The 15,855-nt window shown below is 34.8% G+C and overlaps 1 protein-coding gene across 1 annotated transcript; it reads right to left on the reverse strand.

Moving 5' to 3' along the window:
• Positions 1-246: 246 nt before the first annotated feature.
• On the reverse strand, positions 247-15,131 carry LOC142638672 (carboxypeptidase SOL1). The gene is made up of 15 exons (XM_075812731.1): positions 14,844-15,131; positions 14,468-14,543; positions 14,271-14,366; positions 14,097-14,127; positions 13,903-13,959; positions 13,132-13,227; positions 10,846-10,968; positions 9,905-10,009; positions 9,074-9,120; positions 3,581-3,706; positions 3,298-3,400; positions 2,671-2,733; positions 2,276-2,359; positions 1,199-1,262; positions 247-640 (listed from the first exon to the last, which is right to left on the reverse strand). Exons 1-15 carry the CDS (start codon positions 14,947-14,949, stop codon positions 327-329), a joined length of 1,491 nt encoding a protein of 496 aa, XP_075668846.1. The 5' UTR covers positions 14,950-15,131; the 3' UTR covers positions 247-326.
• Positions 15,132-15,855: the final 724 nt, after the last annotated feature.

Raw genomic sequence — 15,855 nt, forward strand, 5'->3', positions numbered from 1 at the left:
GGTGGAACGAAAGGAAAAAATGAGTTAACATGGAAAAGAAAATGTTCATTTTCCGATCATTTAGAAACAAACAAATAAATGATTCACTTGTCTGCTCTTACCAACATAATGATATAGTCTTGTAGAAGAGCTTGGCCAGAAGCTTTTTAACTCTTCTAATTAGCTACGCAAATAATACTTGGTTATATACAAGAAATAAAAAGCATATCACAGTATAAACTAGCAGCAACCAAGCAATAGATGCCATTTTCGAAAAAGAAATTTTAATTTTTTTTATGAGGTAAAATATACATAAAGCTTTCACAAAAGTAATAAAGTTAAGAGCATCATACCCCAGCTAGCCTTTTTGGCCCTACTACCTGTCTATGTTTTGAAAGGTTACTTTTCATTCCCCTCTGAAATAAAAAGCAAAGAAACCCTACAATAATGATCAAAATAAAACACACTTCCAAATGGCCCCCCAAAAGAAAATCAACAAATTTGAGCCTGATTGTATTGCCACAGTCACATTCACAGCCACTTCGTAGAAGATTCCCCTTGAGTGTGACTTCTGCGTCAAGAACAAAATCTAATGTCATTGCAGCTTCATCCAACCAGATACACGTACTTCTCAATTTGTATCCTGGCATGGTCGCCACAACTGCAGTCAAAGTCATATCAAGATCAGAAACCAGATACCTATCTTGAAACAAAAGCAACATAAGACAATTGCTGTAGAGCAAGGTGGCCACTAATTGTTTTTCTAATGAATGTTTTAGGTGTATTACATTTTTAAAAAATGGCCTTCGGAGTTATGATAGGTATCTCAGTCTCTCATACATGATGCCATTTTTTTACAACTTCTCTTATCAGATAGTTTTGGAAGGAGATAACAAGACTATAACATGCTTGAACACACAAAATTCATCAAAAGTTAGCAGTTTTCCATTTTTCTTATGGACTCCAATATTTTAAAGTTTCCATCTGGATTGTAAGCTCTATTTTTAAAAAAAAATAAAAAAAAAAAAAAAAAGAGCTCATTTCATGATGAATCCTACAATGTATTAGTGAGGCGTACATAGTGCAGCTTGAGTAATAAAGTTTTGTGATATGAATGCACGAATGGGTAAAGAGTACATAATGTTTAGCTATTTCCTAAATTAACAATATGCATCCCCAATAAAGGAACTTCAAAGCATGCTAATCAAAGGAAAAATACCTTCATACCGCCCTCTTGGGGCAAGCAAGCGATGGTAATCAGCAAAAGTTTTGCCTGATTTGACCTGTCAATAAAGTTTAGACAACACCAAAGCACATGTTATGAAAGAGAAGAACAACTCAACCACCACTTTCTCAAGTAATGCCTAAAAGTTTAGAATTACGTAATGATCAAGCAACAAGAAGCCAATATTATTTTTATTGTATTTAATTTATTTTTATATGTCAGTAGGAATTAGGTAATTTTCTAGTTTCTGGACATGGGTCCATTGGCCATTGGGTCTTATTTTGGGATTTGATTATATTACTGGGTTTTATTTGTGAGTTTAGTTATTAAGTTTGGGTTTAATTATCAAAGCCCAAGGAGCCCAAGTCCTATCAGGGTTATGTTCTGACCTGCGAAGTTTGACTGAATAATGGAGAGGATCGAGCTAAGGATTGTACGGAGAAACCAAGTACCAGAGTCACGTAACTACTGCAGGTTGTTGGATGGGATTTTCTGATCATTATTGTTATTTGAATTCCTTAGACTTTGGTTAGTATTGAATTATCTCAATAACGATTCCTAGTTTCTAGGAATGCTAAGCATTATCAGTTAGTTTATTTCAGATGCATTTGTTATTATCATTTCAGATCATTAGAACAGTATTTAAGCAGGAGAATGAATAATAAAAAAAGACAGCAGAAATATAACCCAAAACTCTCTTTCCCAGGTTCAAGAGGCCGGTCACCTAGAATGAGACAAAATATATATCTCACATTGAATATAACCCAGTTGATAATATGAATTCTAACTTTTAAGTTGCTATGAAACTTTGTTTGAAGTTTGTGTGATGCAACCTTTTCTGAGGTGTGATACCGAGGAAAGCCTAGGTGTGATACTTAAGAAATCTGAGTGTGATGCCTAGAGAGTTCTACTTTTGTTCTTCTTTGTCCTTAAACTTCCAGTAAGAAACCAATGCCTATAAGAAACTATATGCACAAATGAATTTCAATGCATAAACTTATAAACTAAAAAAACAGCAACAAAATTGCACAAAACAGAATCAATTATGAGTATGCATGGTTATAAACATACCGACTGATTCATTCCCTTCACTGTAATAAAACCAGGCAGTGGCCTTCCCCCGTCTGATGAAAAGATTCTTCCATGTACTCCTGTCTAAAGAGCACAACTCATATTGCAGAATGATTACATGCACCATGTGAAATCAACACAAAATATATATATATATATACACACACATGGCATAACTAAAGTTTCTAATGGTTATCCTAAAGGTGTCACATAAGAGTATATGATCCAGGACTAAGACAAAAGATTTTGACAAGTAAAACATATCTGCTTATGAATTAGATTCGCATATATAATGGAATGTGCACCATAATCATTATGTGCCAGATAGTCTACTATAGAAACTGCAAGACCGTTAAAAGAGAAAAAAGTTAGCAGTCAAACAAACCATAACATACCTTCACAAGGCTCGCAACAAGATTAAGCATGCTCATTTTGTTGTATTCCCAAAGAGTAGGAAGCTGCATATTAACATAAGGCAATGAAGAGAACACAATTAACAACTAAATAATAGCAAGACATCAAAAAGAAAGTGAAAGGTAAAAGTTAGAGGAAAGTTCATTTTTGACCCTGAAAGTTTGGGGTTGTTTTCATTTTGGCCCTTTACATTTCAAATTTTTTTATTTTGACTGTGTAGGTTTGATTCTGTTTCTGTATTGGCCTTGTCATCCATTTTTGTTAGTATTCTGACTATTAAGTTCCCTTAATGCTTAACTATTCCATGAAATACTATTACTAAAATGTTGTGGAATGCAGGAATTTCATTGTTGTAGGCAGAAAACATATTTTGGACGGTTAGATTACTAACAAAAATTAAACCATATAATAGTTGATAGGGGCCTCCATTGATAAGTTACTACTTTAAAGATCACTTTATCATACATACAGTAACAGGACTACCAAGTTCTAATCATAGACTACTCCAATTCCTCCTCTCCCAAAGGAGTTAAAAGAATCATCAATAGTACCATGCACGTTTTATACTAGTAAGAATGAAGATATAGACACTTAAGCTGAGATCTAACCTCAGTAGCAGAAGGCCATTTGATATCACTTATCTCCAAGGTCAATTCAAAACAACCATAATGTATATAATTCCAGTCTTGCATGCCACCATATATAGGGTACCTGCAGCAAATATCTTGTGAAACAACTGTGAAAAATATATTATAAGAAAAACAGGCCAGCATTTCTGAACAGTTCTCAGATAAGTACAGAAGCAGAAATGAAGAATGCCTTGAACAATTGTGATGCAAATGTACTTCTTTAGTTAAAAACTTTCATCAGCATCACTTTTATGCTGCATACCAAGATGCTCCATTCGTAATCCCTCCTTGAAATTCCTTGCTCAGAGACATGTTATAATGAGACTGACTATATATACTTGCCATGAACCGGAATGTTTCATCATCAGGACATCCAAAGTAATTTTTCCTGAAATTGATTCACATCAAAAGACAAAGCTAAGTTTAAAAGGAAAATCTAAATTGACAAAAATCTTCGGCAATGAATAAACAGAATGTGTCCTGTGATAAAATTACAAATTCAATTTTTTTGGACATCCTTTTATTTAGTTCTTAAAGCTAAGAGATGCTAACAGTGATTCATACAATAAAACACCAATGCTCTGACACCTAGAGTTTAGGTTGTCATGACATGTTGGGCACTAGAACAAGCATCAACTAAGCCAAAATCACTGAGTGTTGAGGATATGAGACTTGAAATTCCCTTTGCCATCATATGGAAAAATTAAGTGAGAGCAACAAAACTAACTACACAATAAACTTAGACTGAACCCAAATGACATCCATGATATAACAGAACACTGAGAAACCAGATGATGATGAAATACCTAAACTATGAATATATAGTTATGCAAGTTTGCATATCCATAGATAACTTTTGGTTGAAGTACACCTTTTGTCCAGAAATTTGGCCTATGTTTGATTTTCATTCCCAAAATTTTAAAAGTAATCATGTCGTTCCTGAAAATTGTAAATGATATTTGATCCTTCAGGCCATCTGTGGTTAAATTTATGTCAGGCTCAGCTTTATAGTGTGTTTCGTCAGAACTTAATTTGACACGTACATAATTTCTTTAACAGCAAATGGACAAGAGGACAAAATTGATACCTTTTAAATTTTTCAGAAACAATGCTGTAACTTCTTAAATTTGGGGGACAAAAATCAAATTAGGACCAAATTTCAACAAAAAATATATTTCAGCCATAATTCTTTAAAGGAAATCAAAAGATATTTATGAAACTAATTTCAAAATAAGCTGAATGGGTTTGACAAAGTAACGACTACACTTGGTAGCACATTCCATATAGTGATAAGATTGGTAGGCTCACCCTTATTAAAAGTACATTATCTACCTTGCCTGCCTATTTCCTCTCTTTATTCCCTATTCCGGTTGATGTGGCTAATCGGATTGAACAGCTTCAGCAAAATTTCTTATTGGATGAGTTAGGGGATGAGCCTAAATTTCATCTGGTGAATTGGGCTATAGTTTGTGATCCTCTTCCCTCTGGTGGTTTGGCTATTTAGGGTTTTGAGGCGTTTTAATGAAGCACTACTAGGGAAGTGGCTGTGGAGGCTTGGGCTTGAGAGGGATGCATTATGGAGTAGAGTGAAAGAAGTGAAATATGGTTGTGAATGGGGCAGGGGGGAGAAGGTGGGGGGGGGGGGGGGGGGGGGGCGTTTGTTCTAACTCTGTGTCTGCTCCTTATGGGGTGAGTTTGTGGAAGTACATTAGACGAGGCTATCTACTTTGTCAAGTTATCTTTAGTTTGAGTTCAGGGATGGATCAAGATTAACGTTTTGGCAGGATCAATGGTGAGGGGATCATTCTCTTGTCATGTACTTTCCTGAGTTATTCAGAATTTGCCATGAGGAAGTTAGTGTGCTAGATCTTATGCAATTCACTAATGATCCATAGGAATGTCAAAACACTAGTTTTATTCACAACATGGTATCAGAGCACTGCCATTAACCCCCACAACCACAACTCACCATGCCACCGCTGCCCGTGACCATATTCGTTCGACAACCATCACCGATCTAAATTCCGACAACCGCTACCACCTGAGTTTCCCTTCCTGGAGGTGTCTCCGGCAACTGAGTCTGTGGTCTTGCAACACTGTATCATCATCGCCTGACTGCGATTCAGTCACAGTTCTAGTCGTCCTCCTCCGGCGACACATGGTGGCCATCAGCCATAGCTCTTACCCTCACGCTGCTGCTGTTGGGATTTTAATCCATAAATTTCTCGTCTATTATGATTTTGTAAGTATTTGGTTGGATTGCTGTGCCGGAACTTCTTTGTTTGGTGGATGTTTTGTGCTGGGCTGGTGTTTGTTGTTGTTGCTGCTATGGGATTTTGCTTGACTACTGTTTATTAGTGGTACGGGTGCCCTGCATGATGTTGGTATTTGATTTGTTTAAATTGTAGAAGTTGACCTCTTTCCCGGGTCCACTTTTATTTGTTTACTGTTAGTTTTTTCTTCAACCCAACGATTATTTTTTTGTCTCCAGACATGTTATTAATTACTTCTATTCGTCTTAATGGAAGCAATTATGCTCAGTGGGCCCAAGCTGTTGAAGTTTATTTTCTTGGTAGGAAGAAGTTTAATTATGTGACAGAGGACCCACCTGCATCCACTGACTCTAAGTGAGGGCAGAGTGATGTAGGAAAAATTAGGGATTTGTCTATGTTTAGTTGTGGTGGGTTTAAGGTCGGGAAAGAGAAAGAATTAGAGAGAAGTTAGGGCTGTTTAGGAGCGGTGTGAACAGTCTCAAACACACAATTTTATTAATCAACCCATTCTAGTATTCTACCTTCTTTTTTTTTAAGGCATTCTAGTATTCTACTTTGAGTACATTGAGCACAATTCATATAAAGACTTTTACTTGTACTAGTAGTAATATAATTCCTATAAAGACTCTTACTTGTAAGATTAGTAATATGATTCCTTCTAGTATTAGGACTAGAAATAAAACATAATGAATACTTAACTTGGACCCAAAGAAATTAAACCTAAGAAACTTAGAAACCCTAGAAGATTCTAGACTCAAGAAATTTATCAAAATATCCTCACAGATTTGCTCCTGAATATAAAATTGATCATAACTAATAAAATAAAAAAACTCAAATTAAAAACTGTTTTAACAATAAAAGACTCATACTTAGACCATTAAAAGGGCACGACTTTCACTTCAATTGGACTTCACACCCTCCCAATAAAATTTTTGAATAGCCGAATTTGCAAAGTAATAGCATATTAAAATTCTATGACTCCATCACATAGGATGCACAGTTTAGGAGTTGTTTGTGGAATAGCATGGAATCTAAGATCAATTGTAGTCTGGTTTTCTTCCCAACTACTAAACTTGTTTGGGAACAGGCCAAGGAGTTGTACTCTGGTGTCAACAATTTGAAGCAAATATATGATCTTCACCAAGCGTATTTCTCCTTGAATTTTGATGATGTGTATTTGGAAGACTATTATAGCAAGTTTAAAGGCATATGTGAAGAACTCAATATTTACCAACCCATCTCCTCTGATATTAAAACTATGAAGAAACAATGAGATTATATTAATGTTGCTCGCTTCCACTCTGGCTTAACTCCAACCTTTAAATTAGTGAAATCACAACTTTTTGGCTAGTAAAGACATCAGTTCATTGAGTCAAGTTTTTGGTAAGCTTAGACAAGCTACATTATCTAATGCTAGTACTACTACTCCTACTGTACCTTCTGGTGATACATCTACTTTTGCCTCTTGATCTTGACTCTCTTCCCATTTCTTTGCAAAGGTAAGCGTACTTGTACCTCTCATCCTACTTCCCAATTTGTCTTTTATAGCCACCTATCTCCAGCAATCCGTGCTTTTACCTCATCTGTCCTTTGTTGTTGTTCCTAAGTCTGTACAAGAGACCCTATCCATTCCTAGTTGGAAGGCTGCTATGGATGTAGAAATGTCTGCCTTGTCTCAAAATGCCACTTGGTCTTTAGTTCCTTCACCTCCAGGGAAAACTGTTGTTGATTGTCATTGGGTGTTTACTATGAAGTACTTACCTGATTTTTCTATTGAGCACTTGAAGGCTTGCTTGGTTGCTAAAGGGTGTGCCTAGACATTTGGTGTTGATTATGCAAAGACATTCTCTCCTGCTGCTAAAATATCTTCAGTCTGGATTTTAATCTCCTTAGCTGCTAATCTGAGTTGGCCACTGTTTGCTTTTTTAAATGGTGATATGAAGGAAGAGGCGTATATGGACCAACCACCCAAGTTTGTTACTCAAGGGGAGTCTAGGAAGGTGTTCAGACTACAGAAAGCCATCAATGGTCTTAAGCAATCTCCTAGAGCTTGGTTTGGTAAATTTAATGCAGCAGTGTTAAAGTTTGGCTTGCGACATTGCCAATCTGATCACTCTGTGTTCTCTTATACCTCAGAAAGTAGAAAGATTCTATTGATAGTGTATGTTGATGATATCATAATCACTAGTGATGACAAGAAGGCCATTGATGATTTGAAGACAACCTTCAAACTTCCTTTCAAACTAAGGATCTGGGCAAACTTCCTTACTTCTTAGGTATTGAGGTGGCACAATCTAAAGAAGGTATAAATTTATCACAAAGAAAGTATGTGTTGGATATTTTGGAAGAAACTGGCTTTTTAGGATCTAAACCAATAGAGACCCCTCTGGATCCTAATGTCATATTGTATGAAGATTAGGGGAAGCTATTATGTAATCCTGAGAGATATCGTTGTCTAGTTGGTATGCTAAATTATCTCACAATTACTCGCCTAGATATATCGTTTGCAGTTAATGTTTTGAGCCAGTACATGAAAGCTCCTTGTCTTCCACATTGGGAGGCAGCTATTCAGATTGTGAGGTACCTTAAAACACATCCAAGTCATGGTCTCTTGTATAAATCTAATGGTCACCTACTAGTAGAAGCCTTTATAGATGCAGATTGGGCGGGATCACCTTCAAACAGAAAATCCACTACTAGATATTGCACTTTTCTAGGAGGAAATGTTATTACATGGAAAAGTAAGAAACAAAGTGTTGTAGCCAGATCTAGTGCAAAGGCTGAGTATGGAGCCAAGGTGCACAAATGTTGTGAGCTTTATGTGGATTAAGCATTTACTTGAGGAATTAAAGTTCGATGTGAAGCTGCCTATGACTATGCATTGTGATAATCAAGCAGCAATTCACATTGCCTCCAATCCTATGTTCCATGAGCAAACTAAGCGTATTGAAGTAGATTGTCACATTACTCGTGAGAAAGTACAAGATGGTTTAATTGCTACTCCATATGTTTCTACGAGAGTCCAAATTGCTGATATGTTTACCAACTCATTTGGATTTATTATGCAACAAGCTGAGATTGTATGATATATATTCTCCAGCTTGAAGGGGGGTGTTATGGGTTAATATATATGTCAATGCATATTGTAATAGGATATATATATATAATAGTTTCTGTTAGGGGGCTGACTTAAGTTACCCTGAACACTTGTTTTATTCACAACAGATTGTATGGTCCCCAACTGTATACTCCCTGTATACTTGGGCAACTCTTTTTTTTTTTATAGCAATAAAAATCGTATTACTTGTAAAAAATTAAATTTTAAAAAAAAAAAAAAAAAAAAAGATTATGACCTTATATGGAAAAAAGAGCAACAATGAACTGTAAGGACAGAACAGTAGAACATGACAGCAGAGAGCAATTTCAAGTTACAAAGTATGTATAATGCATTGGACAATTGATCCAGGATGTAAAATCATCACCTTTTATCATGAGTGCCATCCCACGGATAATTTGCAACAAGTGCACCCTGTGAACAGAAGATGAGAAGAAGACGCCCTTCAAAACTCATTTTTGTGTATTCTATCTAAATACTCATTAACTAAGAAAGAAAACACATCCTGTTTTGAACCAATGCCCATGAGACAACTTTATATCTTTGGAATCAGTATAATGGAATGAGTCAACCAGGCAATAGATGATAAAAACAAGTGGATTTTGATACAGGGAAAAAATGCATGTTCTATATTCAGTGATGTCATGAGAGTATGAGGCCTTATCTTTTGTTTTCTGAAAATCATTAAGATATCTTTCATTTTAAAGAGAGAGAAGAAAAATAAAAAAAAGAAGTCAAAGAACTGACTGAACAGTTCTGACAGTGGGGAGTATTATGCTGTGAATTTATACAGATGAAGCTAGTTTCAGTCTTCAGAGAAGTACTGTTTCCACCCGTTTTCAACTGGCTAAATCTATAATACTCTATGAGTAAGTCTTTGCTCATGTCTAAAAAATAAATAGACTTCAAACAAATAAAAATAAAAAGGAGCTGAAGGAGGCTGGGGGAAAGGTTGTTCGTTGATAATAGAGATTCTGCTCAGCAGCCTCAGCTTTCCAGAAAAGAAAAAACAAAACAAAAATATTTTTAACAATGAAGGTATAACACTGGCCAAAATTTTCAGTAAACACTTTGACACTAGGAAATTAAACATTAACACTCACCATAAAATCAACTTTGAGAAAGTATGCATACCTAATGGAAATAGTATGGATATGGTTTTTTGCAGTTAGCAACAAGAGAAAATAAGAAGCATTACCCCATGCAAACTGGCAGATGCTGTAAATTGTACATCCCTCAACCAATTCATAATTGCTCTGGTTTCAGGTTGCCGCATATGCACATCCTCATTCATAGGAAAGAACTGTGATTGCATGCAAGTCAATGTCTTCCATTATTAAAACATCACCAAAATAGAAATAAAGAGTAACAGCATTTTTTCACATTATAATATTAAAATTTTGCTTCTGAACACCCCTCCTTTTAGTGATTTCAACCTTAAGATCTAAATTGAATCTGGACCAAAATAAACAGTTTCCAAGTTTAAGTCGTCATTTACATTAGGTAATATTTAAAAATAGAATATACACCCCAGTTGTCAATTATGACAACAAAAATGCATGTGAAAAGTCATAGCCTAAAATTTCAATATCAAGATATCAACTCTTAATCTGAAAAACTCCTTTTCTTGCTTGAGTGCAGTTCATGGTACTGTTAGCTACACCAGACAGCACCCTCTGCTTTGTTTCAGTTTCAAACTAGCCTCTGTTAACTAAGATTCCTAAAATCTAAAGCAATGTAGCCATCCTATCTTTATCCAAAGAACCTTAAATTTCAATGTATGGGGCTGTCCTACATCAAATAGCCTTATTAATAACTACATACTGGTAGTCAAATGGACTGAAATCAGATAGATAATAATAAAACAAAATTTTTGCATTTTATTTATCATTGAATGAATTTTCCCTTTCAATAATGTTATAGAAAACTACAATTCTACAAGTGAGGATTTGAATTCCAAATTAGAAAAGTCCCAATAACATACAACTTTATTGCAGTCCTGGATGATTTCTATGAAAACTACAATATATCCTACAGTCTAGGACATGATATCACGATTAAAAGAGTGCCTACTCGCAATTTTTGGATCCAGATTAAACAAGTGTGTTATATAAAAATACGATTTAACAAAAATTATACCTGATCAGGAAAATCTCGATTTAGATCAACATTGTTTGCATTACCACGCCTCCTAAGTGAAAAACCATCAGGATTCATGGTTGGAAGTATATGAAGGTGAACATTCTCTACAATCAATGTAGCCTGACAAATCAAAGGAATGTAAGAAAATATTTTATCATTGAATTATATAAAAATCAATATCCAAATTACAAATCATGCAAGATTATTTATGTCACAACTTGAGGATAGTGCTAGCAAACATATGCACTATACCCAAAAGGACCAAGCCACAATTAGGGCTCCTCATAATCGATTATATCAACCTTATACATACTCGATGTGGGACTCGGTTACGACTGATATGAGACTCAATACACGCCTACAGAACACCTTCACAATCCAAGTCGACACACAAATCCATACACTTCAAGGTAAAATTTCCGCCACATTATGCTGCAATATTTCAAGCTACATGGTGTTTCCAAGTTGATTTTAATACCAATTGCCACAACACCAAGAAAGCACACTAGCTACTTCTGCACTATGTCCCAAGAAAACTAGTCAAGTTGGAGGTCCCTCATGATTGCTTATATGACCCAAATCGATCTAGTACAGGTGATGTGGAACTCAACACACACTCACACAATGCTATTAGTACAAATGCAATTCGATATCACAATTGACGTCCTCGTCAAAGCCTGCATTATGTTGCAGTGACTCTAAGCAACATGGTGTTACCAGGTTGACTATAATGTCATTGATCACAATTCAAGGAAAGCACTGGCCACATCCATGGTGTGCCACAAAATGAATAGTCAAGATACAATTAGGGTTTCTTTTAATTGCTTATATAGCCCAATTTGACCAAGTAAACACTCGAAGTGGGACTCAGCACACACCTACACAACCCTCACAACCAAATCCATACAATCCAAGGTATTACAATGTAATTGGTGTATACATAAACGTAGAACAAGTTATGTTGGTTCATAACCAAAGAAGATTTGAGTTTACATGTATTCTTATTAAAGGATTTACCATAATGAAAGGAATCAAACTCTTCTTTTTTAAGAGATCAGTTTCAGATCTTAAACTCTTCTTTTTTAAGACTTTTGGATTGGGTTGCAACATTAGGCTTTCTTCTTTTTCAGTCCATGGTTTCATGGACTTTTGCACTTTATGCACTTGACTTGCTTTTGTCCCTGATGTAAACTTCTTGTATACTCAAGTGACACCTTTCTTCTTCTTTTTTAATATATTTTTATTACGTATCAAAAAAATAATAATCAAAGGAATCGAAAAAACAGCGAAAAATGGTTTTTAAAAAGTAAAACACAAAATACAATCATGAGTAGCATAGAGATATGCGAAGTGGATAGAAATGATCTAATGAATACAAAATTGAAATACAATTCAATTTTTAGGCGAATTTATTCTTTCTATTAAGTATTAACCATAAATAAGGCTCAACCTGGTTAAATGATTAGTTCATATTTCAAGGGACAAAATAAACTACAAGTTCTAATGCATTTGAGTGAGCAACTTGGGAGGAATTTAAGTCAATTACAAATCTGAAAGATTCCTCTGTAAATTCCTCTTTTAGGATCAAAAAACAAAATTTTAAATCACTAAAATAATTTCTAAGAGTTGAATTACTGACTTTCAATTGTGTATTTTCGGAATTCACAAATCTGGCAACTTCAAATTGAAGAGTCTGTTGTCTCCTTTCAATTCATCAAGCCTACCCATCATACACTACTCACAAAGCAAGTATAAAGAGAGTGCTAAAAAAGCATGTAAACTGTAAAGTAACTACTGAAATGAAAAGCAGCCAGCAACTGGAAAATTAACCTAATCAAATTTTTCACAAACTATGCACAAAGGTGACAGGTTGTGCATTTGAGTCCAGGAATCAACCTCTCCAAAAAAATATTTTAGGGGTAAGATTGCCTACCATGATCTCTCCCAAATCCTACAAAAGTAAGAATTTTGTGCATAGGATACAACCTTTATGCACAAAGCTAGTGCAAAAAGAATGGAGGAAAAAGAAGAAGGAAGCCAAAGAAACCCAAAGAATCATATACAACAAGAAGTATTCTTTTTGGGGTCAGCTATGAATCTTCAACATATTAGTTAGGATTGACCACATGTATTCTTTTCATTTATTCTATTCTATCTGAAATCATATTCTTTGTTACATTAAAATTGTAAAATGATAGTTTAATAAAATTTGTGACATTAAAACAACCAAAGGGAGCAAGCAATAAATCTGCAATGTCATGAAAAATAAGCGGCAAAAAGTACCAAGGGATCCTTTAGATGATTATCACATATCCAATTTGCAAGAAACAATAGAAGCTCACGGCCCACAGGTTCATCCCCGTGCACATTTCCAATGTACTGCAATATCAAATAAAATGGCCATCATGTTTCTCATACTATTATAGGTTCAAAAGTTTTATTAAAAAATAAAAGGTCATACTCAATGCATAAAGCTCCCACTTTCTTCAGGGTGTAGAAGAGTTAAATGCATTCAAAGGGAACAGTATGAAATGCTTTCAAGTATGATATAAGAATCTCTCTCTCTCTCTCACTCTCTCTCTCTCTTGGATTTTTTTTTAGTTTTGGCATCCTACAGACATGAATATCTGCATCCCTATCACACAGCTCACTAATTATTCATAGTCTTATTCATCCAAAAAAGAAGAAGAAGAATTATAGATTTAACTCAACTATATCCACTATTATTTGTTGGGCAAGCATTCCAGGAACCAAAAATTTCTTATTTTTGCATCTGTATAATTCCTGACAAATCAAGTAAATAAATTTGATATACTCTCTTTTCTTTTTCGGTATATTGTGTCATTGCTATTCTAAATTCAACCAAAAGCAGTGACTGAGACCTTCTCTTTACACCCAAACAGGTTCAAAAACACTTAGCTGTATGTGAAAAGCAGAAGAAATCGAATATACAGCTGAAAGTTACAGCCTCAAAGATTATCCCAACAGATCAATATTTAGTAAAGATAAGAATTGAGCCTGTTCATGTCCCTGCATAAAAAACAGACGACTCACCTTAAATGCAGGTTCAGCCTCTTCCTCTCCAGGCTTGTCAGAAATTTCTATCACCCACTACAGCCAACAGAACAGACGATACCCACCAAGTACGGCAGTCATTCACAACCCAACAGAGGTTATTTAGAATTAAAAATCCAAAATAAAAAAGACAATACAGAAAGAAATGGAACTAAGTTAAGTGAAATGATTACCAGTGGAACTCCCTTCACACTCTTCCCTATACTGATAACCCATTCCAAGAATACCCCAAACAGAGAAACAACTAACAAGTCAGCATTAGCACTAAAACAAACATTGTGTTTATTATTATACTAACTGTCTAAATTTAACAACAACAACAACAAAAAAAGGAGATACAAAATCACCTGTATATCCTAGAAATGTGACTACACCGTTGCGCAAACGCCTTGAGGGCCTTCTCTAGTTGAGAATTAGTCATGTAACCTCGAGCAATGTCAAGACTATGACATGACACAAATGCAACATTCAATTATTATTTTCTTAGAGGAAACAAACTATATAGTATCCAAATAAGGAAAGCGTAACAAAATAAACAAACTACCTTAAATGTAACCGGTTCTCCTCAAACAAGTGGCGTGCAGTAGAACCCAAATTATAACTACTATTTTCTAAAAAGCCTGTTAAAATCAAAGGTACAATAATTACAGTTAAAAACTAAATAGTAATACAATTCTTATTCACCAAAACTAAACTAAACTAATATTATTATTCTAAGTTGACATAGGAACCAAAGAAAAGAGCTTGCGATTCGTAAAGGTGAAGTGAAAAAGGAAAGTTTTTTTTTTTTTTAAGATGAACAAGTTGAGATTCTTAATTTTTGGAAAGTCAAAATTAACGAGGAATCTGAGATTCTCAGACGACATTCCATTTCCTTTCCTACAGTTTCTCAGCAACCAAACAAAAGATTAGAGAGAGACCTGAAGAGAGAGAAGAGTGCTGTCGTTGACCGCCTCTGGCAAAGGTAGGGTGAAGAAAAGAGGAAAAGGTGAGAGAAAGGAAGAGGAGAGAAAAGAGAAGTTCCATTTTTCTGAAGATGATTGATTTTGGTCTTCTTCACATTTGGTGTGTTTCTTTGTTTATTTGTATATATTCAGGTAGGTTTTTCTGTTTATATACTTATGAGTTATGATTAGAGTTTGAGAGAAATGAGAGTTGAGAGACTCGAAGAGTGAGACAACGAAGCGAGGAAGACGCCCACTGCGCCTGATCCCACGTGAGAACGACGCCACACTAATATAACAACAAAGTTTAAAAATCAAATATAAAATATTAGACTCGGGTTTGCACGTCCACTCGAGCTCTTTTTCTTTTTCTTTTTCTTTTTCTTTTTTTCTTTTTTTTGTGTTATAATGTTTAAAAGTGATATATAAATTATTATGTATATTTAAAAAAAATAAAATAAAAGAGTAAGATAATATTAAATAATGTTTAAAAATGAAATAGAAATAGTGTCCTAACTTTAAACTGAATTGAGAAAATACAGTAAAAAGCCTAAAACTAATTGTGTGCATTTTTAAAAAAATATGTAAGGCAACATTGGATAATGTTTAGAAATAAGATAGAGATAATGTCCTAAATTTTAGATTGAATGAAAAAGATAAAGAAAAAACTTAAAATTTAGAAATCATAAATTACTCTTTTAACCTTGTAAGGACACAATTCAAATTCCCAAACCACGACTGGGAGGAAAATGGGCTTGAAAGGCCTTTCTTCACAATGAATTTGTAGAGGATGGGTTTGTAATTTAGATTTCAAGGATGGCTTAGACAATTACAAAGAACGGTCGGTCCCAATGGAACAAAACAAAGAATCGTTTGCAAAGAGTAAGACTGAGAATTCCTCCTCGGACTGTTTCCGATAATAGTTTCTAATAGTATTTCTCAAGTTTGGATACAAATATTGATTATCATACCCTTTTTCTTTCTCAAA

The sequence above is a fragment of the Castanea sativa genome, chromosome 1 (genome assembly GCF_040712315.1).
Source record: "Castanea sativa cultivar Marrone di Chiusa Pesio chromosome 1, ASM4071231v1".
Classification (NCBI taxonomy): Eukaryota; Viridiplantae; Streptophyta; class Magnoliopsida; order Fagales; family Fagaceae; genus Castanea; species Castanea sativa.